Source organism: Bombina bombina, chromosome 10, assembly GCF_027579735.1.
Source record: "Bombina bombina isolate aBomBom1 chromosome 10, aBomBom1.pri, whole genome shotgun sequence".
NCBI lineage: Eukaryota > Metazoa > Chordata > Amphibia > Anura > Bombinatoridae > Bombina > Bombina bombina.
In genome coordinates, this window is record NC_069508.1 from 95,373,559 (window position 1) to 95,400,725 (window position 27,167).

General features: G+C 39.3%; 1 protein-coding gene across 1 annotated transcript in view; it reads left to right on the forward strand.

The window, feature by feature from the left end:
• SSX2IP (SSX family member 2 interacting protein) overlaps window positions 1–27,167 on the forward strand; it is a 117,446-nt gene that overhangs the window by 44,276 nt on the left and 46,003 nt on the right. Inside the window, exons 5-7 of the mRNA XM_053693161.1 lie at window positions 1,105–1,255; window positions 1,837–1,973; window positions 5,143–5,316. Of these exons, the coding sequence (XP_053549136.1) occupies window positions 1,105–1,255; window positions 1,837–1,973; window positions 5,143–5,316 (462 nt within the window). The remainder of the gene's footprint in view (window positions 1–1,104; window positions 1,256–1,836; window positions 1,974–5,142; window positions 5,317–27,167) is intronic.

Below are 27,167 nucleotides of genomic sequence, written 5' to 3' on the forward strand. Positions count from 1 at the left end.
ACGGTGTATCCAATATGTTTCTCTCTCTTCCTTAATTGCAGTAATCTTTCGTTTCCCCAGCTTAATGGAATTTGTTTGATAGCTTTTATGTGTAGACCTTTTGTTTTTTTGTTATGATATTCTTCTATACTTAAACCATATTCTGAGGACTCATCTTCAATATTCTTGATGTGTTCTAAAAGTCTAGTCTTAAGGGTGCGTTTAGTTCTTCCAATGTAAAATTTTTGCAAATACATTCCATTTTTATATATCACAGTCAGATTTACAGTTCATAAAACTTTGTATAGGAATCTGTCATTTTTTATCATTCCGGATCCATTTATTTTCTGGTTTTTGGTGGTTTGTATATTTGCAGCACTCACAATTCTTTCTGCCGCATTTGAAAAAAAGTTTATTGGATTTGTATTGGTAAAATTTGTCTTTGCTTTTGATTTAAGTTTTGTGGGTGCTAGGATATTTTTCAAACTTATATTTTTCCTGTATGTTATTGTAGGTTTGTTGGATATGAGTGTCCCTAATATGGGATCTTCCTTTAGGATGTGCCAGTGAGTTTTCAAGATCTTCTCTATTTTTGTCGCTGCATTATTATATGTGGTGATGTAACGAGGATCATTATGTTTTGTGTTTAGAGGTTTTGGTTTTCTGTTTTGCTTTACTAGAGACTTCCTGTCCAGTTTTTCAACTTTTCTGTAGGCCTCTTCTGTGTTTTTTGGATCAAAGTTTTTTTCATTAAATTTTTCTTTTAATGTTGTTGCCGCTTGTTCAAAATCTGTTATCTTCAAGCAATTTTGTTTGATCCTTTGAAATTGACCAAACGGTATATTTTTAATCCATTGAGGATGATGTCCACTCCTGGCATCTAGGTATCCGTTTGTATCAGTTTCCTTTATATACAATTTTTGTGTGTATTTTGTCTTATTTAATTATACACTGAACATGTTCCACTAGTCCTGCATAAATAAGAAATTGCAGTGCACAAGTAAAGGAAAAAAGTATTTCATATCTTGCACACTGAGTAGCGTAGTAACATTCTGTACCTCTTAAACAAAATAAAAAATAAACAAATTTAGTGTTAAAACATTTTTTTATTTTTTTTTATTTTAGGTTTTTTCAGACGTTGATGAAGATGTTGCAGACTCCAGTAAAGAGAATTTAACAGAATTATCTTGTGAGATAGTTCGAGAACAGCTTGTTAACAGCATCCGGCAGCAGTGGCGAATATTAAAGAACCATGTGGAGAAACTGGACAACCAAGGTAATGTGCTACTTAAAGGTCTATATGAATAATTTTATGTTTAGGCTAAATGGACAACCAAGGTAATGTGCTACTGAAAGATCTATGAATAATTTAATGTTTAGGCTAAATGGACAACCAAGGTAATGTGCTTATGAAAGATCTATGAATAATTTCATGTTTAGGCTAAATGGACAACCAAGGTAATGTGCTACTGAAAGGTCTATATGAATAATTTTATGTTTAGGCTAAATGGACAACCAAGGTAATGTGCTACTGAAAGATCTATGAATAATTTAATGTTTAGGCTAAATGGACAACCAAGGTAATGTGCTTATGAAAGATCTATGAATAATTTCATGTTTAGGCTAAATGGACAACCAAGGTAATGTGCTACTGAAAGGTCTATATGAATAATTTCATGTTTAGGCTAAACGGACAACCAAGGTAATGTGCTACTGAAAGATCTATATGAATTTCATGTTTAGGCTAAATAAACAACCAAGGTAATGTGCTGCTGAAAGATCTATGAATAATTTCATGTTTTGGCTAAATGCTGTGACCGACAACCTGACCCATGTGCGTAATAAATTTATTTGCAGCTTCTCTTGTACATGTGGCATCTCCAGATCTCAATGCTATGATTAAGAGGGAAGATCACGAACAAGAACTTGAAAAGCTGAAAGAGGAGATACAGAGATGTAAAGAGACTATAAGAAGTCAGCAGCATCTCTTACAGGTATTTATGGATTTTATGTATTGTCCTGCTTTTAAAGGGACGTGTTACCCATGTGCTAAATAACTTGAAAGTGATGCAGCGTATATGTAAATATCTGACTAGAAAAATCACATGGACATCTCATTTTAGAAAAGAGCATCTTTACCTCAATTTCAGTAAGTGCTCTGTAAGCAGTTATCCTTCAGCAACTCCTTTTTACGGTTATCTGCATTGTAAAAAAAACCCAACCATTTGGCATTTTCGGTGCTGAGTTGTTTGCTTTACTGTTATCTCTTGGATTTCACCCTAATCTTGTTAGAATTTATAATAAACGTTCCTAAACTGAGGAGGGAAATAAAGTTACTGTCCGTACATAACAGATGCACACTTCCTTATAAGTCCCAGGACAAGCATCCTGATTGGATGCTTAAAGTCCCTTTACAATTGGGTGTGGCTACTTAGGAAATGTTGAGGTAAAATATCTTCCTTATTTTCTAGTCTGCTTTTTACAGATATGTTTCATCACTTTCCAGTGCTTCATTATTTGGATAACATGTCCCTTTAACTGTTTTTCATGTAATGCAAACATAATCATATTCACTCTATGAACTGGAGAGTCTGTTCTTCTTAAAGGACCATTTAAGGTAAATTAAGATACATACAGCGCCAACATTTAGAAGATACAAGCTCCCAAAATGAGATCCCTAAAAACTCAAAGAAAATTGTTATATATATAAAAGAAAGGGAGCGCCTGATAAAGGCTTAACTATCTATGTATGTTAAAAATTAAAATTTAGATTAAGATTAAAAATACATTTATTATAACATTTATAAATAATAGGGTACCCTATACACAGTAAAAGCAAAAATAAAAACAGAGGCTAAGAGTAAATTTCTCACACTTCTCAAAAATGAGGAAATGGCCATTAAACCTGTGACTAAAACATATTATATTAATAATGATAAATCATAGTCCCAAGTGATTGTCCTTGTGAACAGTGATATCCTTAATAGGTGTCCTCTAAAGGAGTCCGGTGTGTCCGAATGAGATCCTAATATGGAAAGTCTTTTAAATTGTGTCCAAAGTTCCAAAATGATTGTCCAAAATCCCCCCAAAAAGTAAAAAAAATTAAAAATAATCAAAAATAGTAAAAAAAATAGTGAAAAAATATGAAGGCCAGTGATATTTGTACCTGTGAAAACAAAAATCACACAGTGCAATATTGATAAACGCAATAAAGGCTTAGTTAGAAATAGGCTTACCCTGTGTTTAGACTCAAGCAGTGACTGTTTGGATCGTTTATATTGACGCATTTCGGCCCAAGCTGGGCCTTTCTCAAGATGTCAACTGCTAGTAATAGTCTGGCTTAAATAGCCTATATTGGCCAATCAGAATTGAGGCATTTTCCCGCCTCAGATATGCCCTTATGTTTACCATTGAGAGTTAGTGGGTGCCCTTAATCAAAATGGAGACCGTTACACTTAGTACTTAAGTTACTTCCGGTGCTTCTATTAAAAATTAATTGGTGCCCTTAACCAAGATGGAAACCGTAATATTTAACATTTAGGTTACTTCCGGTTTCGGACATACCCGGACTAACCAATTCCCATTTAAAATGAATATCCCAGACATGTAATTACAAACCTACATAGTATATATTGGCATAAAGTTAATTGCCAAAAAGGTGTAATGAATGCTTTGTGTGGTTCCGTAAATATTAAGTCACTTCCGGGTGACGCGTCACTTCGGGTTTGGCGGATGCGCGTCACTTCCGGTACCGAATTACTCATTAAATCCGGTTATATCCAAGGTTTCTGGGAAATGTAGTTATCAGTTATGGGAACCAGATTAGTATATGAACATATATATCTCAATAATGGGGTGAATACTTGGTAATAATTAATAGTATGCTCAAGTCTAATATTGTAAAGGGATAAGTATATAGCCATATCGATTTTAGATAAATAATAATTATATATAAAAACAAAAGCAAAAATGGTTTAAGAAAACATATCTGAGGTGTGAAAATGCCTCAATTCTGATTGGCCAATATAGGCTATTTAAGCCAGACTATTACTAGCAGTTGACATCTTGAGAAAGGCCCAGCTTGGGCCGAAACGCGTCAATATAAACGATCCAAACAGTCACTGCTCGAGTCTAAACACAGGGTAAGCCTATTTCTAACTAAGCCTTTATTGAGTTTATCAATATTGCACTATGTAATTTTTGTTTTCACATGTACAAATATCACTGGACTTCACCATATTTTTTCACTAGTTTTTACTATTTCTTTGTTATTTTTAATTTTTTTTTACTTTTTGGGGGGGGGGGTTTTGGACAATCATTTTGAAACTGGACACAATTTTAAGACTTTTCACCTTTAGAGGACACCTATTAAGGATGTCACTGTTCACAAGGACAATCACTTGGGACTATGATTTATCATTATTAATATAATGTTTTAGTCACAGGTTTATTGGCTATTTCCTCATTTTTGAGGAGTGTGAGAAATTGACTTACTCTTAGCCTCTGTTTTTGTTTTAATTTTTGCTTTTACTATGTATAGGGTACCCTATTATTTATATATGTTAACATTTAGATTAAGATTAAAAATGCATTTATTATGATTTTTAGCATACAACGATACTTAAGCCTTTGTTTTATATATAAAGGACCATTTAAATTGCATTACAAAAAAATAAAAAAGAAACTACTTTTCATTTTGAAATTCAAGTTGTGGTGTTGCATTGTTGTGATTTATTTTTTTTTGACAAGTTTTAAAGTTTCCATTCATTTCCCTATACTCTGTATTATGTGACAGCCATCAGCCAAACAGACTTATACGTATATACTGTGAGCTCTTGCATATGCTCAGTAGAAGCTGGTGCCTCAAAGTGTGCATATAAAGACTGCACAATTTGACAATGTAAGTAATTTGGAAATTATTTCAAATTGCATGTTTTTAATTTTGCCCTGTGTCCCTTTACATACAGTATACAATATAAAGTAATCCTTAACCTGTAGCACTGTAACAAATATCTGTGTATCCATCTGAGTTAGTCTGGAAACTGCTGCTGATGCCACTAAAATATATGGAAGGGGGGTGCTTGACTTAGTTTGGTGGTACCCTTTCAATTCTGTGACCACTTTCCATAGGTAGTGTAAGCCCATATTTATTTTCATGTGCAGAAACAACTTGGTGTACCAAGTGATGATGATACCTCAGCGCTTCTGCAGGATTGCTATGCTTTAGAAGATAATGAGCGTCTTAAACAAGAGTTGAAATTATTTAATGAACAAAAAAGAAACTTTGAGAGAGAGCGGAGGAATTTTACAGAAGCTGCTATCAGGCTTGGACATGAGGTTAGTATTTGTTTTTCCATTGTTATTTTCTTCCTTAACTATAGTATTTATAAATTGTAATAGAAAAGAGTTTTCTCCTGTTAAGTGTAGTCAGTCCACGGGTCATCCATTACTTATGGAATATTTCTCTTCCTAACAGAAAACTGCAAGAGAATTACCCAGCAGAGCTTGCTATATAGCTCCTCCCCTCACCTGTCATACTCAGTCATTCTCTTGCAGCCTAACTAGATAGGAAGCTGTGAGAGATATGTGGTGTTTTTTAACTTAGTTTATTTCTACAATCAAAAGTTTGTTTTTTTTAAATGGCACCGGAGTGTGCTGTTTATTCTCAGGCAGCTTTAGAAGAAGAATCTGCCTGGGTTTTTTCTATGGTCTTAGCAGACGTAACTAAGACCCACTGGCTGTTTCTCATCTGAGGAAAAGTGAGGTAACTTCAGAAAAGGGGAATAGCATGCAACAAATAGGTATGTGCAGTGAATTATTTTCTGAGGAATGGAATTGACTGAGAAAATACTGCTGATGCCATTGTAAAGTAAGTTCAGCCTTAAATGCAGCGATAGCGACTGGTATTAGGCTGATGTGTGTGTGTGTGTGTGCACTGAATGTATTTTCTAAGGAATGGAATTGACTCTGAAAATACTGTAAATACTGGAATAATGTATGAGCCTTAACTGCAGTAAATGCGACTGGTAGCAGGCTTATTAATAATAATAATACATAACTTTCAAATGTATGTTTAAAACGTTTACTGGCATGTTAAAAGTTTTTTGTGAGGTACTTGGTGATAAAACTTATTGGGGCTTGATTTTTACCACATGGCCATTTTTGTTTTCTGCATAGAAACAGTTTCTGAGCTTCCCCACTGTTGTAATATGAGTGGGAGGGGCCTATTTTAGCGCTTTTTTGCGCAGTAAAAATTCAGTCACAATCTGTCTACTTCATCCTCCATGATCCAGATCGTCTCTAGAGAGCTCAGGGGTCTTCAAAATCCATTTTGAGGGAGGTAATCAGTCACAGTAGTCCTGTGACAGTGTATTTGACTGTGAGAAAAACGTTAATTATATAATTGTTATCCGTTTTTGGGTACTAAGGGGTTAATCATCCATTTGCTGGTGGGTGCAATCCTTTGCTAACTTAATACATTTACTGTGAAAATTTGGTTGCTATAACTATTTTTGTTCATTGTTATTTCAACTGTCAGTTTTTCTGTGCTTCTTAAAGGCACAGTAACGTTTTTTATATTGCTTGTAAATTAATTTTGAAAAGTATTTCCAAGTTTGCTAGTCTCATTGCTAGTTTGTTTAAACATGTCTGACTTAGATGAATCTCTTTGTTCACTATGTTTAAAGGCCAATGTGGAGCCCAATAGAAATTTGTGTACCAATTGCATTGATGCTACTTTGAATAAAAGTCAATCTTTACATGTAAAGAAATTATCACCAGACGACGAGGGGGAAGTTATGCCGACTAACTCTCCTCACGTGTCAGTACCTGCGCCTCCCGCTCAGGAGGTGCGTGATTTTGTGGCGCCAAGTACATCAGGGAGGCCCTTACAAATCACTTTGCAAGACATGGCTACTGTTATGACAGAAGTATTATCTAAGCTGCCAGATTTAAGAGGCAAGCGCGATAGCTCTGGGTTAAGGATAGAGCGCGCGGATGAGATGAGAGCCATGTCAGATACTGCGTCACAGTTTGCAGAACGTGAGGACGGAGAGCTTCATTCTGTGGGTGACGGATCTGATCCAGGGAGACTGGATTCAGAGATTTCCAATTTTAAATTTAAGCTAGAGAACCTCTGCACATTGCTAGGGGAGGTATTAGCGGCTCTGAATGATTGTAACACGGTTGCAATTCCAGAGAAATTATGTAGGTTGGATAAATACTATGCGGTACCGGTGTATACTGACGTGTTTCCTATACCAAAAAGGCTTACAGAGATTATTAGCAAGGAGTGGGATAGACCTGGTGTGCCTTTTACCCCTCCTCCCATATTTAGGAAAATGTTTCCTATTGACGCCACCACACGAGACTTATGGCAGACGGTCCCTAAGGTGGAGGGAGCAGTTTCTACTTTAGCTAAGCGTACCACTATCCCGGTGGAGGATAGTTGTGCCTTTTCAGATCCAATGGATAAAACATTAGAGGGTTACCTTAAGAAAATGTTTGTTCAACAAGGTTTTATTTTACAGCCCCTTGCATGCATTGCGCCTGTCACTGCTGCGGCAGCATTCTGGTTTGAGTCTCTGGAAGAGGCCATTCGCTCAGCTCCATTGGATGAAATAATGAACAAGCTTAAAACACTTAAGCTAGTTAACGCATTTGTTTCTGATGCCGTTGTGCATTTAACCAAACTTACGGCTAAGAACTCCGGATTCGCCATCCAAGCGCGCAGAGCGCTATGGCTTAAATCCTGGTCAGCTGACGTGACTTCTAAATCTAAATTGCTTAATATTCCTTTCAAAGGGCAGACCTTATTCGGGCCCGGCTTGAAAGAAATTATTGCTGATATTACGGGAGGTAAGGGCCATGCTCTACCTCAGGACAGGGCCAAATCAAAGGCCAAACAGTCTAATTTTCGTGCCTTTTCGTAACTTCAAGGCAGGAGCAGCATCAACTTCCTCCGCTCCAAAACAGGAAGGAGCTGTTGCTCGTTACAGGCAGGGCTGGAAAGTTAACCAGTCCTGGAACAGGGGCAAGCAGGCCAGGAAAACCTGCTGCTGCCCCCAAGACAGCATGAAGAGAGGGCCCCCTATCCGGAAACGGATCTAGTGGGGGGCAGACTTTCTCTCTTCGCCCAGGCTTGGGCAAGAGATGTCCAGGATCCCTGGGCGTTGGAGATCATATCCCAGGGATATCTCCTGGACTTCAAGACTTCTCCTCCACGGGGGAGATTTCATCTTTCAAGGTTATCAGCAAACCAAACAAAGAAACAGGCGTTTCTACGCTGTGTACAAGACCTCTTACTAATGCGGGTAGTCCACCCAGTTCCGCGGACGGAACACGGGCAGGGATTCTATTCAAATCTATTTGTGGTTCCCAAAAAAGAGGGAACCTTCAGACCAATCTTGGACTTAAAAATCCTAAACAAATTTCTAAGAGTTCCATCATTCAAAATGGAGACTATTCGAACCATCCTTCCCATGATCCAAGAGGGTCAGTACATGACCACGGTGGACTTAAAGGATGCCTACCTTCACATACCGATTCACAAGGACCATTACCGGTATTTGAGATTTGCCTTCCTAGACAGGCATTACCAGTTTGTAGCTCTTCCCTTCGGATTAGCTACGGCTCCAAGAATCTTTATAAAAATTCTAGGATCACTTCTGGCGGTACTAAGACCGCGAGGCATAGCGGTGACTCCGTACCTAGACGACATTCTGATACAAGCGTCAAGTTTTCAAACTGCCAAGTCTCATACAGAGATAGTTCTGGCATTTCTGAGGTCGCATGGGTGGAAGGTGAACGTGAAAAAGAGTTCTCTATTACCACTTACAAGAGTTCCCTTTCTAGGGACTCTTATAGATTCTGTAGAGATGAAAATTTACCTGACAGAGGCCAGGTTATTAAAACTTCTAAATGCTTGCCGTGTCCTTCACTCCATTCCACACCCGTCAGTAGCTCAGTGCATGGAAGTAATCGGCTTAATGGTAGCGGCAATGGACATAGTACCATTTGCGCGCCTGCATCTCAGACCGCTGCAATTGTGAATGCTAAGTCAGTGGAACGGGGATTACTCAGATTTGTCCCCCCTACTAAATCTGGATCAAGAGACCAGAGATTCTCTTCTATGGTGGCTCTCTCGACCACATCTGTCCAAGGGGATGACCTTTCGCAGGCCAGATTGGACGATTGTAACAACAGACGCCAGCCTTCTAGGCTGGGGAGCAGTCTGGAATTCCCTGAAAGCTCAGGGATTATGGACTCAGGAGGAGAAACTCCTCCCAATAAATATTCTGGAGTTAAGAGCAATATTCAATGCTCTCCTAGCTTGGCCTCAGTTAGCAACTCTGAGGTTCATCAGATTTCAGTCGGACAACATCACGACTGTGGCTTATATCAACCATCAAGGGGGAACCAGAAGTTCCCTAGCGATGTTGGAAGTCTCAAAGATAATTCGCTGGGCAGAGTCTCACTCTTGCCACCTGTCAGCAATCTACATCCCAGGCGTGGAGAACTGGGAGGCGGATTTTCTAAGTCGCCAGACTTTTCATCCGGGAGAGTGGGAACTTCATCCGGAGGTCTTTGCTCAACTGGTTCGTCGTTGGGGCAAACCAGATCTGGATCTCATGGCGTCTCGTCAGAACGCCAAGCTTCCTTTTTACGGATCCAGGTCCAGGGACCCGGGAGCGGTGCTGATAGATGCTCTGACAGCCCCTTGGGTCTTCAACATGGCTTATGTGTCTCCACCATTCCCAATGCTTCCTCGTTTGATTGCCAAGATCAAACAGGAGAGAGCTTCGGTGATTCTGATAGCGCCTGCGTGGCCACGCAGGACCTGGTATGCAGACCTAGTGGACATGTCGTTCTGTCCACCGTGGTCTCTGCCTCTGAGACAGGACCTTCTAATTCAGGGTCCTTTCAAACATCCAAATCTAATTTCTCTGAGGCTGACTGCATGGAGATTGAACGCTTGATTCTATCAAAGTGTGGTTTCTCGGAGTCGGTTATTGATACCTTAATACAGGCTAGGAAGCCTGTTACCAGACAAATTTACCATAAAATATGGCGTAAATATTTACATTGGTGCGAATCCAAGAGTTACTCATGGAGTAAGGTTAGGATTCCTAGGATATTGTCCTTTCTACAAGAGGGTTTAGAAAAGGGCTTATCTACTAGTTCGTTAAAGGGACAGATTTCTGCTCTGTCTATTCTTCTACACAAACGTCTGGCAGAAGTTCCAGACGTTCAGGCTTTCTGTCAGGCTTTAACTAGGATTAAGCCTGTGTTTAAGTCTGTTGCTCCGCCGTGGAGCTTAAACTTAGTTCTTAATGTTCTTCAAGGCGTTCCATTTGAACCCCTTCATTCCATTGATATCAAGTTGTTATCTTGGCAAGTTCTGTTTTTGATGGCTATTTCCTCGGCTCGGAGAGTCTCTGAGTTATCTGCCTTACATTGTGATTCTCCTTATCTGATTTTCCATTCAGACAAGGTAGTTCTGCGTACTAAACCTGGGTTCTTACCTAAGGTAGTTACTAACAAGAATATCAATCAAGAGATTGTTGTTCCATCTCTGTGTCCTAACCCTTCTTCAAAGAAGGAACGACTTTTGCATAATCTGTACGTTGTCCGTGCCCTGAAATTCTATTTGCAGGCAACTAAGGATTTTCGTCAAACTTCTTCCCTGTTTGTCGTTTACTCTGGACAGAGGAGAGGTCAAAAGGCTTCGGCTACCTCTCTCTCTTTTTGGCTTCGTTGCATAATACGATTAGCCTATGAGACTGCTGGACAGCAGCCTCCTGAAAGGATTACAGCTCATTCTACTAGAGCTGTGGCTTCCACCTGAGCCTTTAAAAATGAGGCCTCTGTTGAACAGATTTGCAAGGCTGCGACTTGGTCTTCGCTTCACACTTTTTCAAAATTTTACAAATTTGACACTTTTGCTTCCTCGGAGGCTGTGTTTGGGAGAAAGGTACTTCAGGCAGCGGTTCCTTCTGTTTAATGTTCCTGCCTTGTCCCTCCCTTCATCCGTGTACTTTAGCTTTGGTATTGGTATTCCATAAGTAATGGATGACCCGTGGACTGACTACACTTAACAGGAGAAAACATAATTTATGCTTACCTGATAAATTCCTTTCTCCTGTAGTGTAGTCAGTCCACGGCCCGCCCTGTTTTTACGGCAGGTCTAAATTTTAATTAAACTCCAGTCACCACTGTACCCTATGGTTCCTCCTTTCTCGTATGCTTGGTCGAATGACTGAGTATGACAGGTGAGGGGAGGAGCTATATAGCAAGCTCTGCTGGGTAATTCTCTTGCAGTTTCCTGTTAGGAAGAGAAATATTCCATAAGTAATGGATGACCCGTGAACTGACTACACTACAGGAGAAAGGAATTTATCAGGTAAGCATAAATTATGTTTTTGTGGGGTAAATGCTGAAATGTACACTCTAGCATATTCAGAAATGTAGGAGAACTAGGTATGGCATATGGTTTTGTAGAATAAAAAATGCTTTAGAGGGCGTGTCCAGGCTTTAGCTGAAGATGGCTGCTAATCTGGGAGTTCTCCCTAAAGGATATACTTTCCGCCACAATATCTAACTTTACAGATGCCATCTAGCACAGAATGTGTCATTGTGTACAAGAGAACTAATTATGCTGGACTGGACAATACTCATATTGTTTGCTGTGGAGCTTCGCAGACTGGACCGCTGAGGTTTTGGGCAGCCCTCGTGGTGAAAAACCTTGCCCCCCCCCCCAGGCTACCGGGTGTTAGGATAATACTGTAAATTCTCCTATCTAAATTGCAAATATGGAGGATTCCTATATTTTTATACAAGCCCTATTTAGTGAGTTTGAGAGAAACATGTTGGACCGATTCGATGATTTACAGTCCCTAATGGAGCGCATGGCGGAAAAGAGGAACCTCTTTGAGCCTGAGTTACTAGTGACAGAGAGATCTATAGCTCAGCAGCAAGACACTTGTTTGTCATACAGCCCACAACCTCTGGTGAGCAATGAGGTGTGTGCATTGATGGACCTTCCTGAAGAACCCCCTTAATTCTCTATAGTCTCAGCACAGAAGGAAGCGACCGGCCCTTCTGTGCTATATATGGGCCGATATCGCAAATCTGCTGGAGACATTCTGGGAGCAGCCTGGTCTAACGGAGGTGGCAGAGGGCAGCAGAGGGCAGTATCGGTATTGCTACTTGGCAAGTTTTATCCTTAAAAAAAGGGATACTACTCGAGGGACAACGTACAAATGGAACGCCACATTAGATTATAGTTGCGTAGTCTGGGCACCGGACTTATTAACTGTAGGATGTACAGGTCTACAAGGATTTGGAGTAACTAGCGGTTCGAGCTGGAGTGGGTTAATGTATACAAATGGACAGATCTCTGTGCCCCACACTTTTCACAGTGGCCATGAAGGCTAGGTTGCCATTTTTCCTGTCTTTTTTTTTTTTTTTTCTTGTTTTTTCTTTGATTCTGTGATACGTATGGGGACTATGTAAAAGGGAAAGTGGTTGCAGTTGCATGGCCCTCTGTTATGTATTGTATGCATGTTTTGGATGCAGGCTCGCTCTTCTCTCCTCTTGCACCTTGCTGTAGTCACATTTACACAGGAGAGGGCGGCTGGATCCTGACGCACATTGATATGTACATTGCCATAACCCCTTAGCTCATCTTAATCTGTGCCTTTCGAGTGATAGCTTATTCCTAGTTTACAGTCTCAAATCTTTAGAGTGTCCCTTGGGAAAATGAATAGATACTGTTAGCTTTAGATACTCAGCTATTTTTCTATGGTTACCAAAAAATGTTTATATTGGGGTTGTGTTTCTGTTTTCTATACAAGCATTGTGATTATTTGATACACTATATATGAGCCCACTGTTCCCCACTCGTTGCATTATGAAACATATTATATACCTATAGTTACATAGAGATTGAATGCCTTGGTATTCTTTTACACTTCCTATCTCTTTGTTTAGACTTCCAAGCTATGGTCTTAGCCCCCTTTTATGTGACCTGGAATAGTATACCCCGTATAATACACATTTTCATCCAAGCATGTCTAATTTTGAGTGGTATGAATATGTCTCTTTCTTTCAGCAACTTTATTCAAGTATTGGAATTTAAGAATAGCTGAGATAATATATCCAATACTTGAACCATATTTCTTTCATGTAATTGGCAAGAGTCCTTGAGCTAGTGACATATGGGATATACATTCCTACCAGGAGGGGCAAAGTTTCCCAAACCTCAAAATGCCTATAAATACACCCCTCACCACACCCACAATTCAGTTTTACTAACTTTGCCTCCCATGGAGGTGGTGAAGTAAGTTTGTGCTAGATTTCTACGTTGATATGCGCTTCGCAGCAGGCTGAAGCCCGGTTTTCCTCTCAGAGTGCAGTGAATGTCAGAGGGATGTGAAGAGAGTATTGCCTATTTGAATTCCATGGTCTTCCTCTAGGGGATCTATTTCATAGTTTCTCTGTTATCGGTCGTAGAGATTTCTTCTCCTACCTCCCTTTTCAGATACTCTTATATACCATTACCTCTACTGATTCTCGTTTCAGTACTGGTTTGGCTATCTACTTTATGTAGATGAGTGTCTTTGGGTAAGTAAGTCTTATTTTATTTATGACACTCTCAGCTATGGTTTGGTACTTTATATGTAAAGTTCTAAATATATGTTTTATACTTATATTTGCCATGATTCAGGTCAATCAGTTCTTTCAGACTATCAGTTTCATTTTTTGGGAAAATGCATATGAATGAAATATTTTTCTTACCTAAAATTTTCAATTGACTTTTTTCCTTTAAATTGAGGGCTGTTAGGCTCACGCGTGCAAAAAATGCTAGAATTTATTGCGTCATTTTTGGAGCGAGACTTTTTTGGCACGAGATTGACGTTTGTCTGACTGAAAGTTTTCACGTAGTTGCGTCATTTTTGACTCTCTCGTGTTTATTACAGACTTTTTTGGCGCCAAAAAAATATGTGGGCGTCATACTTGACGCCAGTTTTTTTACATTATTTAAGTCTCACTTTTTAGTTGCTTCTGGTTTCTAGAGGCTTGCATTTTTTCCCATTTCTGAAACTGTCATTTAAGGTATTTGATAATTTTGCTTTATATGTTTCTCTTGCAAGGTGTATCCAGTCCACGGATTCATCCTTTACTTGTGGGATATTCTCATTCCCTACAGGAAGTGGCAAAGAGAGCACACAGCAAAGCTGTCCATATAGCTCCCCCTCTAGCTCCACCCCCCCAGTCATTCTCTTTGCCGGCTCTAAGCACTAGGGTCTCTCTACGGGAGGGTAAAGTGAATGTGGTGTTAGAAAAAAAATATTTCTGACGGAGGTCAGAAAGTTAAAACTGTTAACTACTTGCCGAGCTCTTCATTCCATTCCTCTGCCTTCTGTAGCTCAGTGCATGGAGACAATCGGACTAATGGTAGCGGCAATGGACATAGTCCCTTTTGCTCGGATACACCTCAGACCACTGCAACTATGCATGCTCAAACAGTGGAATTGGGTAACGACCGACGCCAGCCTGTTAGGCTGGGGTGCGGTCTGGGACTCCCTGAAAGCTCAGGACTTATGGTCTCAGGAAGAAACTCTTCTCCCGATAAACATTCTGGAACTGAGGGCGATATTCAACGCTCTTCAGGCATGGCCTCAACTAGCTGCAGCCAAATTCATCAGATTTCAGTCGTACAACATCACGACTGTAGCTTACGTCAATCATCAGGGGGAACAAAGATTGGGGTACTGGATAGGATTCAGAGTAAAACGCCTGTGAAGTTTTTTTTCCCTCTAGCATATTCCATCTATTCCAGTAAAGGCTCACACTTTTCTGAAGTATGTTTCAGACCTGTATGTGTTGGGTACTTGTGAGGCACGGCTGGTTACCCGTTGGGGTCTCAAGGCGCTGTTCAGACCTGGAATTATCTGGGGTATTCATACCAGTTCCATTTCAGGAACAGGGTTTGGGGTTTTGTTCAAAATTATTCATTGTCCCAAAGATAGAAAATCTTTTTGATTTGTCATAAGAGTTCCTTCTTTCAGAATGGTGTTTATATGGTCTATTCTGCCTTTTTGGTCAATAAGGGCATTATTTGTTTACAATAGATACAATAGATGCATGCATATCTTCTTCTGTTTTCATTCAGATTATTTTTCATTTTTTGAGATTCTCTTTTTTTTTTTTTTTTTTTTTTTTTTTTTTTTTAACAAGCATTACCAATTTTTTGCTTTTCCTTCTGGTCTAGCGACAGCTCTGAGAATCTTTTCAAGGTTCTCAGTGTTTCTTTATTTGGACGATCTCGTGGTTCTGGCTCAGTCTTTTTGTTCTGCAGAATCTCATACGATTCAACTTTTGTTGTTTCTTCTTAGACATGGTTGGACGATCTTTTTATCAAAAGATCCTTGGTTGCTCAGACAAGGGTCACCTTTTTTAGGTTTCCAGATAGATTGTGTCAATGTCTTTGTCTCTAACAGACAGGAGACAATTATATTGGGTTCAGTTTGTCGGATCCTTCAGTCTCTATTATTTCCTTCAGTAGCTATATGCATGGAAGTTTTAGGTCTCATGGCTGCAGCATTGGATTCAATTCCCTTTGCTCATTTTCATATGAAACCTTTCCAGTTTTTTTATGCTGAATTAATGGTGCAGGGATTTTAGGATATCATTTTTAATATCTTTGAATTCCAATGTTCAACTATCTTTGACTTGGTGGTTAGATCACCATCATATAGTTCTACGGGTCTCTTCGATTCATCCAACCTGGACCTTGATCACTACAGGTGCGAGTCTTTTAGGTTGGGAGGCTGTCTGGGGATCTCTGTCAGCACAAGGGGTTTGGAAATCTCAGGAGGCGAGATTACCATTCAATATTTTGGAACTCCGTGCATTCTCAGAGTTAGTCAGTTTTGGCTTCTTTTTGAAGAGAGAGACGTTATTCTTTTTCAGACAGACAATGTCACAACTGTGGCATATGTCAATCAGGGTGGGACTCTCAGTCCTTAGGCTGTGAAAGAAGTATCTCGGATACTTGCTTGGGCTAAATCCAGCTCCTGTCTAGTTTCTGCGATCCATATCCCAGGTTTAGACAATTGGGAAGCGGATTATCTCTGTCAATCAAGCTTTACATCCGGGAGAATGGTCTCTTTACCCAGATGTGTTTTTTCAAATTGTTCTGATGTGAGGGTTTCCAGTAATTGTTCTGATGGCATCTCATCTAAACAAGAACACTTCCCAGGTACCTATTCAGGTCCGGGGATCCTCAGGCGGAAACAGTGTATGCATTGACACTTCCTTGGAGTTATTAATCTGCCTATATTTTTTTGCTCCTTCTGGTTCTTCTTTTTAAGAGTGATTTTTCAAAATCATCATGGAGCAATCGTTTGTGCTGCTGGTGGCTCCAGCATGGCCACTCAGGTTTTGGTATATGGTTCTTGTTCGGATGTCCAGTTGCCAACCTTGGTCACTTCCATTTAGGCCAGACCTTATATCTTAAGATTCGTTTTTTTCCGTCAGGAAATCAAATTATTAAATTTGATGGTATGGAAATTAAAACGCTTAGTCATAGAGGTTTCTCTGTCTCAGTGATTAATACTATGTTGCAGGTTCGTAAATCTGTGTCTAGAAAGATTTTATTATCGAGTTTGGAAGACTTACATCTTATGATGCTCTTCTCATAATTTCTCTTGGCATTCTTTTAGAATTCCTATGATTTTATAGTTTCTTCATAAGGTTTTGTCTGCAAGTTCCTTGAAAGGACAAATCTCTGCTCTTTCTGTGCTGTTTCACAGAAAAAATTGCTAATCTTTCTGATATTCATTGTTTTGTTCAGGCTTTGGTTCGTATCAAGCCTGTCATTAAGCCAATTTCTCCTCCTTGGAGTCTTAATTTGGTTCTGAGGGCTTAACAGGCTCTTCCGTTTGAGCATGTGCATTCTTTGGACATTGAATTACTTTCATGGAAAGTATTGTTCCTTTTGGCCATCTCTTCTGCTAGAAGAGTTTTTGAATTATCTGCTCTTTCTTGTGAGTCTCCTTTTCTGATTTTTTTTTTATCAGGATAAGGTGGTTTTGCTGTCTTTATTTAAATTTTTACCTCAAGTTGTGAATTCTAACAACATTAATAGATGAATTATTGTTCCTTCCTTGTGTCCTAAATCCTAAGAATTCTTTGGAAAGATCCTTACATTCTTTGGATGTGGTCAGAGTTTTGAAATATTATGTTGAAGCTACTAAGATTTCAGAAAGACTTCTAGTCTCTTTGTTATCTTTTCTGGTTTTAGGAAAGGTCAGAAGGCTTCTGCCATTTCTTTGGCGTCTTGGTTAAAGCTTTTGATTCATCATGCTTATGTGGAGTTGGGTAAATCCCTGCCTCAAAGGTTTACGGCTCATTCTACTAGGTCAGTTCCTACTTCCTGGGCTTTTAAGAATGAAGCTTCTGTTGATCAGATTTGCAAAGCAGCAACTTGGTCTTCTTTGCATACTTTTACTAAATTCTACCATTTAGATGTTTTTTTCTTCTTCAGAAGCAGTTTTTGGTAAAAAAGTACTTCAGGCAGCTGTTTCAGTCTGATTCTTCTGCTTATAATTTCTTTTTTTTTTCATTATAAAGATTAAAACTTTTGATTTTAAGTATAAGCGGGTTGTGGATTGTTTTTTTTCAGCGGAATTGGCTGTCTTTATTTTATCCCTCCCTCTCTAGTGACTCTTGCGTGGAGTTCCACATCTTGGGTATTTGCTATCCCATATGTCACTAGCTCATGGACTCTTGCCAATTACATGAAAGAAAACATAATTTATGTAAGAACTTACCTGATAAATTCATTTCTTTCATATTGGCAAGAGTCCATGAGACCCACCCTTTTTTGTGGTGGTTATGATTTTTTTTGTATAAAGCACAATTATTCAAATTCCTTGTTGATGCTTTCGCTCCTTTCTTATCACCCCACTTCTTGGATATTCGTTAAACTGAATTGTGGGTGTGGTAAGGTGTGTATTTATAGGCATTTTGAGGTTTGGGAAACTTTGCCCCTCCTGGTAGGATTGTATATCCCATACTTCACTAGCTCATGGACTCTTGCCAATATGAAAGAAATGAATTTATCAGGTAAGTTCTTACATAAATTATGTTTTTCTATAATTCAATTCTACCGCTAACATGTTACATATGGTGTAAAATGTACTAACTGACAGCTAAAAGTTCTGTGTATGTGTTCATATCATAGCAATATCTGCAATAATTTTCTGCCATTTATAATATTCTGAGGCCGCAGGTAGAGCATGGCATTTTGCCATATGTATTTTATCCTGTTAATTTCAGATAGATTTATTCTAACTTTCTCTAATGGATATCTTTATAGATCTGTCAACATGCTAACTGACTCAGAGATATACTGCATATAATAATTTTAGTTTTTTTATTGCATAAAAATATACCTATTTTGAGGACCCGAAAGAGGGCCCTATATTATCAGATATCATCCATAGTTGTGATATTACAATGTTTGTTGTTCTATTTAAACCCATATCATACTACATTTTCTGTCCTCCTTTTAACCTGTAAGTTTTCTGGACCTACCCGTGGTCCTGGCAGACATAGGAGGGATGATTGAACAATCCAGGTCCAAAAGTGGCCTGTTCTACCCAAAAACCCTCTGCTTAGAGTGTTAATTAATTTGGGTCCAAGAGCAGCCCTGCTGCTACTGAGGGGGAAAAAAGAGGGTTTATAGGTTTGCCCCAAATTTTCCTTGTTGGCTTTATTCCCGGGTTGACACTTGAGTATGCAAGGTATTATTGAGCTTTTTGAACCAGTCATAAGTAAAAAGATGTACATGCTCTTTTGCTTTGTAACCTATATTTTGTGTTTTCTCATGTAAATTCTTATCCCTCAATAAAAAAATATTTTTTAATAAAAGCTTTAGAAACCTATTAAAGGGACATTAAACACTTTCAGATGATAATATAAAATATGTTGTGTATGTATATATAGTATTTCACACAGCCATTGGTTGCACATTCTAATGACCTATTTATAACTGTCCCTAATTGGTCACAGCAGAGAATGTAACCTAAGTTACAACATGGCAGCTCCCATTGCTTAAAACTGTTCCGATGTAAACAAATTGAAATCTTGCAATCGTGCCCGAGATTTCAATATAGATGCTAGGCACGCCCTCCAGATTGCGATCCCATCTGGGAAGCGCCAGTGGCTTCAGGAAAGCCAAGCGGTTAGGACGTTGTATTCCGTCCTTCGGCACTAAAGCCCAGCAAAATTTGGACGGAATACAACATCCTAATGGCATTAAAAGGTTAATGTCCCTGTTAATAATATTATTGTTATTACAACATATGTAAACTTGTATACAACAACCCTGTAAAAAAATGGAGTTGGAGATGGGAGCGTATAATCTATGTACAGCAAAATAAGATCGGAGGTACAAGGAAAATTCAAAATGCACAGAAGAGGTTGTGATAGAGACAAGTCTGTAGCCTTTCATCAAGTGATAACATAAATTAACCCCTTGAGGACCGGGCATTTTTAGACAAAACTTCCCCAAAAGACCAGAGCATTTTAGCATTTAAACAGAAATAAAGCCTTTTTTTTTTTTTTTTTTTTTTTTTTTTTAAAGGGACACTAAACCCAAATTTGTTCCTTCATGATTCAGATAGAGCATGCAATTTTAAGCAAATTTCTAATGTACTCCTATTAATTTTTCTTCGTTCTTTTGCTATCTTTATTTTAAAAGCAGGAATGTAAATCTTAGCAGCCAGCCCATTTTAGGTTCAGCACTATGGATAGTGCTTGCTTAATGGAGGCTTACATTTACCCACCAATAAGAAAGCATAACCCAGGTTCTCAACCAAAAATGGTCCGGCTTCTATGCATCACATTCCTGCTTTTCAAATAAAGATAGCAAGAGAACGTAGAAAAATTGGTAACAGGAGTACATTTGAAATTTGCTTCAAATTGCATGCTCTATCTGAATCATGAAAGACCAAATTTGGGTTTAGTATCCCTTTAACTCATAAAACTATATATTTTTCTTTCATAAGATACTGTTGGGAATATCACTCCTGGCCACAGGAGGAGGCAAAGAGCACCACAGTTAAAGTGAATGTCAATTTTGATGCTAAAGTGCCCGGTTTTTAAAAATTTGATTAAAAACAGGGGCACTTTAATTCATCAAAATTTACATTTCACTTCTGTTATGAAAAAAACTTACCTTTTAATCTTGAGAGCAGCTCCAGCTTCCTCCAGTCGTTGCAAGCCATTTCTGACATCAGAAATGATGGATAGGTCATCCTCCAATCACGGCTTCCCCCCTGGGGGAATCGGTGTCTGATTCAACGCTGTGATTGGAGGAAGCCAGATTCCTCATTTTAGACCCAGGAAGAGGCTTTGCAACGTGTGGAGGAAGCTGGAGCTGCTGTGAAGATTAAAAGGTAAGGTTTTTTTCACAACAAGAGTGAAATGTAAATTTTGATGAATTAAAGTGCCCCTGTTTTTAATCAAATTTTTAAAAACCGGGCACTTTAGCATCAAAATTGACATTCACTTTAAACTGCCAAGTATCACTCCCTTACTCACAACCCCCAGTCATTTTCTTTGGCTTCGGTGCAAGGAGAAGGTGAAGTTTAGGTGTCGGAATAAAAATTTTAGTTTAATCTAAAAACAAGTTTTGGGGTATAGCCGTATTCCACTTCATTCCTTGCAGTTGGGTAGTGGTGGCTTTAAAGCAGTTAGGCACTCGTAAAGAGGTACTTACTGAGTTTTCTTACCAATTACTGCTCTAGTTTAAAAAGCCAGAGTGTGGGCTACTCTGTTCTTTCTTTTTCAAAGGTCTCTGTGAAGAACTGTGTCTTCTCATACCTTCTAACTGTCTACATGCGGACAAGGGAGCAGGTATACACATTTTATTTGATAAAACAATACAAGTTTAAACAAAGTAAGGCTGAATTTTCAATTTTAGCAGCTTATTCATTTCCCCTTTGCTGTAAAATAAAACAATGCAACATTTTATACTGTCAGGTTTGAAAATACGGTTATTTCTGGTGCTCTGTGTACCGGGAAGCTATTTTTAGTGCCTTTGTCGCAGCAGTAATTTGAGCTCCTATGCAATTTTGTTCTTCATGTGTCAAGAAAACCTTGCAAAATAAAGGTAACATTTTTGAGCCTAATGTCTCTCAGGATGATGCTGTTAAAATAATACTTCAGTTTTCTCCTGCTACATCCCAAGCCTCAATGGTGTCACATGCAGTGCCCTGTGGTTCCTCTATAACTCCTAGTGGAGTTTATTTAAAAGCAGTAATTGCTGACAAGGTATCTTCAGCGGTATCTGCGGCATTAGCTGCCATTCTGAGATTACAGGGAAAATGCAAGAGGCAATCTAGAAATTCAGAAAGTAAGGTGCCTGTCCTCAGTTCTGTTTCCCAAGTTGCCCTTTCTCATAAGTCTGAGGAAGATGCATCGGGACTTTCTGAGGGAGATATCTTCAGATTTAAAGGGACACTGAACCCAAATTTTTTCTTTTGTAATTCAGAAAGAGCATGCAATTTTAAGCAACTTTCTAATTTGCCCCTATTATCAATTTTTCTCCATTCTCTTGCTATCTTTATTTGAAAAAGAAGGCATCTAAGCTTTTTTTGGTTTCAGTACTCTGGACAGCACTTTTTTATTGGTGGATGAATTTATCCACCAATCAGCAAGGACAACCCAGGTTGTTCACCAAAAATGGGCCGGCATCTAAACTTGCATTCGTGCATTTCAAATAAAGATACCAAGAGAATGAAGAAAATTTGATAAGAGTAAATTAGAAAGTTGCTTAAAATTTCATGCTCAATCTGAATCGCGAAAGAAAAATTTGGGTACAGTGTCCCTTTAAGCTTGAACACCTTTGTGTATTGTTAGAGGTTTTAGCTACTTTATATGATTCCGATACCCCTGTTATCACTCCTAAGAAATCTAGAAAACTTTAGTTTCTTTGATGAACCTTCCATTTCATAGGTTTTTCTTGGTATACTGTACCTAAAGTTGAAATCCTGGTCTGCGGACGTTTCCTCTAAAGTCAAGCTTCTAGCGACTCCTTACAAGGGCAAAACCTTGTTTGGACCTGGTTTGGCAGAAATTATCTCTGATATTATGGGGGGAAAGGGTATTTTCTACCTCAAGATAAGAATAGGCCTAAAGGACGTCAGAGTCATTTTTGTTCCTTTCATAACTTCAGAGGAAAGCCTTCCCCTTCTTCCAAGCTGGAACAATCCAAGTCTTCTTGGAAACCCGATCAGTTTTGGAACGAGGGGAAACTATCAAAGAAACCTGCAGCTGATTCCAAATCAGCATGAAGGGTTTGCCCTGATCAGGATCGGATCATGTGGGGGGCAGACTTTCTCAGTTCTCTCAAGCCTGAATATGAGATGTCCCAGATCCCTGGACTGTAAACATAGTATCCCAGGGTTACAAATTGGAATTCAAGACTTTTCCTCCCAGAGGCAGATTCCTTCTCTCAAGATTATCTGCAGACCATATAAAAAGAGAGGCATTCTTGAACATAGTATCCCAGGGTTACAAATTGGAATTCAAGGCTTTTCCTCCCAGAGGCAGATTCCTTCTCTCAAGATTATCTGCAGACCAGATAAAAAGAGAGGCATTCTTGAAATGTATACAATATATTTCCTCCCCGGGAGTGATAGTTCCAGTGCAAGAACAGGATCTCTGGTTCTACTCCAACCTATTTGTTGCTCCCAAAAAAGAGGGAACTTTACGTCCCATTCTAGATTTGAAGTGTCTAAACAAGTTACTCAAAGATCAATCCTTCAAGATGGAGACTATACGCTCCATTCTTCCTTTAGGTCTATGGTTGTCATTAACTGACCCTCTTGTACTAAAGGATGCGTATCTTTATGTTCCTATTCACAGGGTCCATCACAGATTCCTGAGATTTGCCTTTCTTGACAAACGTTTACCGTTCGTGGCCCTTCCATTTGGTCTAGCCACGGCTCCCAGAATTTTTTCAAGGGTTCTGGGGGCTCTTTTGGCAGTGATCCGTTAAGTGAAATTGCGGTGGCACCCTACCTGGACGACATATTGGTTCAGGCACCATCTTTTCAACAAGCAAAATCTCACACAGATATTGTCTTTTCTTTGTTCCCAAGGATGGAATTTGAATCTGGAAAAAAGCTCCCTTTCCCTGCTACAAGAGTAGTGCTCTTAGGGACCATACATTTCCTTATTTATGAAGATTTTTCTGACAGAGGTCAGGAAAAACAAAATAATTTCCTCTTGCCTCTCTCTTTAGGCTTCTGCTCCTCCTTCAGTGACTCAATGTATGGACATAATCGTTCTGATGCTGGCTTCCATGGACATCATTCCTTTTGCTCGATTCCATTTGAGAGCTCTCCAGTTGTGCATGCTCAGACAATCGAATGGCGACCATGCAGATCTATCTCAGAATAGAGTTAGATCAGTCGTCAAGGGAGTCTCTCTGTGGATTTCTCAGGAACATCTGTCTCAGGGCACATGCTTTCTGAGACCTTCCTGGGTGATCGTGACCACGGACGCTAGCCTGCTGGGTTGGGGAGCAGTCTGTAACTCATTAAAAGCTCAGAGCCTTTGGACTCAGGAGTCTGCTCTTGCCATCAACATCTTGGAGTTGAGGGTGATTTACAATAATCTATTGGCTTGGCCTCAGTTGTCCTCAGCCCAGTTTATCAGGTTCCTGTCAGACAACATAACCTCTGTGGCTTACATCAATCACCAGGGAGGAACTCTGAGTTCCTTAGCCATGAAGGAGGTTACTCTGATTCTTCAGCGGGCAGAGACCCACAATTGCTGTGTATCTGCCATCCACATTCCAGGAGTAGACAACTGGGAAGCATATTTTGTGAGCAGACAGACTTTTCATCCCGGGGAGTGGGAACTCCATCCGGAGGTGTTTTCCAGCTAAGCCCTCAAATGGGGGGTGCTGAAGTTTAGATCTGATGGTGTCCCGTCAGAACGCCAAGCTTCCAAAGTACGGATCATGGTCAAGAGATCCACAGGCCATTCTGATAGATGCTCTGGCGGTTCCTTGGGTTTTAAGGTTGGCAAACCTGTTTCCTCCATTTGCTCTCCTTTCACGAGTCATTGCTCGTATCAAACAGGAGATGATGTCAGTGATTCTAATAGCCCTGTGTGGCATCGCAGGATCTGGTTTGCAGACCTAGTGGAGATGTCATCCTTCTCACCTTAGAGACTACCTCTGAGGAAGGACCTCCTGATTCAGGGTCCCTTCCTTAATCCAAATCTCGTTTTTCTGAAGCTGACCGCTTGGAGATTGAACGCTTAGTGCTGTCTAAGCATGGTTTTTATGAGTTGGTCATTGAGACCATGATTCGGGCTCGCAAGCCTGTTGCTAGAAAGATTTATCATAAGATATGACGTAAATATCTTTATTGGTGTGAATCCAAGGGCTACTCTTAGAGTGAAATTAAAATTCCTAGCATTTTATATTTTTTCAGGAAGGCCTGGAGAAAGGATTGTCAGTCAGTACCCTGAAGGGTCAGATTTCTGCTTTATCAGTTTTACTGCATAAACGTTTTACAGATGTGCAATTTTTTTGTCAGGCCTTGGTCAAAATCAGGCCTGTCTTTAAGTTTGTTGCTCCTCCTTGCAACCTTAACCTTGTTCTGAAAGTTTTTTACAGCTGGCTCCGTTTGAGCCGTTGCATTCCATAGACGGTAAGTTTTTTTTGTCTTGGAAGGTTTTGTTTCTTGTTGCTAACTCTTCTGCTCGAAGAGTCTCGGAACTCTCATTTTTCATGCCGATAAGGCGGTTCTTCATACTAAGTTAGGTTTCCTTCCTAAGGTTATTTCTAATAAAAATATCAACCAGGAAATTGTTGTTCCCTCTCTCTGTCCTAATCCTCCTTCTTCCAAAGAAAGTTTGTTACACAATTTGGATGTTGTACATGCTCTTAAATTCTGCTTACAGGTGACCTAAGGATTTTCGCCATTCCTCTGCCCTCTTTGTTTCTTTGAGAAACATAAAGGTCAGAAAGCTACTGCTACTACTCCTTTATTTTTGGTTACAAAGTATAATTCATTTGGCTTATGAGACTGCTGGACAGCAGCCTCCTGAGAGAATTACGGCTCATTCCACAAAAACTGTTTCCTCTTGGGCTTTCAAAAATGACACTTCTGTGGAACAAATTTGCACGGCTGCAATTTGGTCTTCTCTACATGTAAAATTTTGAAAAAAAAAAAATAAGTTTGATACTTTTGCCTTGGCTGAGGCAACTTTTGGGAGAAAGGTTCTTCAAGCGTAGGTGCCTTCTGTTTAGGACTGCCTGTCTTGTCCCTCCCTATTTATCCATGTCCTCTAGCTTGTGTATTGGTTCCCAACAGTAATTACTCAAGCCGTGGACTCACCATGTCTTAGGAAAGAAAAAACATAATTTATGTAAGAACTTACCTGATAAATTAATTTCTTTCATATTGGCAAGAGTCCATGAGCTAGTGACGTATGGGATATACAATCCTACTAGGAGGGGCAAAGTTTCCCAAACCTCAAAATGCCTATAAATACACCCCTCACCACACCCACAATTCAGTTTAACAAATAGCCAAGTAGCGGGGTGATAAAGAAAGGAGTAAAAAGCATCAACAAAGGAATTTGGAATTGTTCTTTATACAAAAAATCATAACTACCATAAAAAGGGTGGGTCTCATGGACTCTTGCCAATATTAAAGAAATACATTTATCAGGTAAGCTCTTACATAAATTGTTTTCTTTCATGTAATTGGCAAGAGCCCATGAGCTAGTGACGTATGGGATAGTAATACCCAAGATGTGGAACTCCACAGAAGAGTCACTAGAGAGGGAGGGATACAATAGCAGCCATTTTTCGCTGAAAAAAATAAATCCACAACCCAAAATATTTTTTTTTTTTTTTTTTTTTTATTATTCTCATAATGAAAAGAAAAAAACTCAAACATAAGCAGAGGAATCAAACTGAAACGGCTGCCTGAAGAACTTTTCTACAAAAAACTGCTTCCGAGGAAGCAAATACATAAAAACGGTAGAATTTATTAAATGTATGCAAAGAAGACCAAGTTGCTTCTTTGCAAATCTGATCAACCGAAGTGTCATTCTTAAAAGCCCACAAAGTGGAGACTGATCTAGTAGAATGAGCTGTAATTCTTTGAGGCGGGTCCTGACCCGACTCCAAATAAGCCTGATGAATCAAAAGCTTTAACCACGATGCCAAGGAAATGGCAGAAGCCTTCTGACCTTTATATTATAATATTTCAAATCTCTGACCACATCCATAGAATGTAAGAATCTTTCCAAAGAATTCTTAGGATTTAGGACACAAGGAAGGAACAATAATTCCTCTATTAATGTTGTTAGAATTCACAACTTGAGGTAAAAATTTAAATAAAGACAGCAAAACCACCTTATCCTGATGAAAAATCAGAAAAGGAGACTCACAAGAAAGAGCAGATAATTCGGAAACTCTTCTAGCAGAAGAGATGGGCAAAAGGACCAATACTTTCTCCAACATTGGTGTGTCCGGTCCACGGCGTCATCCATAACTTGTGGGGAATATTCTCTTCCCCAACAGGAAATGGCAAAGAGCACAGCAAAAGCTGTCCATATAGTCCCTCCTAGGCTCCGCCCACCTCAGTCATTCTCTTTGCCGCTGAACAAGCAGCATCTCCACGGAGATGGTGAAGAGTATGTGGTGTTTAGTTGTAGTTTTTTATTCTACTATCAAGAGTTTGTTATTTTAAAATAGTGCTGGTATGTACTATTTACTCTGAAACAGAAAAAGATGAAGAGTTCTGTTTGTGAGAGGAATATGATTTTAGCAGCAGTAACTAAAATCGTTTGCTGTTTCCACATAGGACTGTTGAGATGAGAACTTCAGTTGGGGGAAACAGTTGGCAGACTTTTCTGCTTAAGGTATGACTAGCCATATTTCTAACAAGACTGAGTAATGCTGGAAGGCTGTCATTTTCCCCATTATGGGGACCGGTAAGCCATTTTCTTAGTCTCAAACAGAATAAAGGGCTTAATATGGGCTATAAAACTGGTGGACACTTTTATGGGCTAGATCGATTGCTTTATTTGGGCATTTTATACAGCTTGAAGTTGAAATTCACACTTTATCACTTTGGGGAACG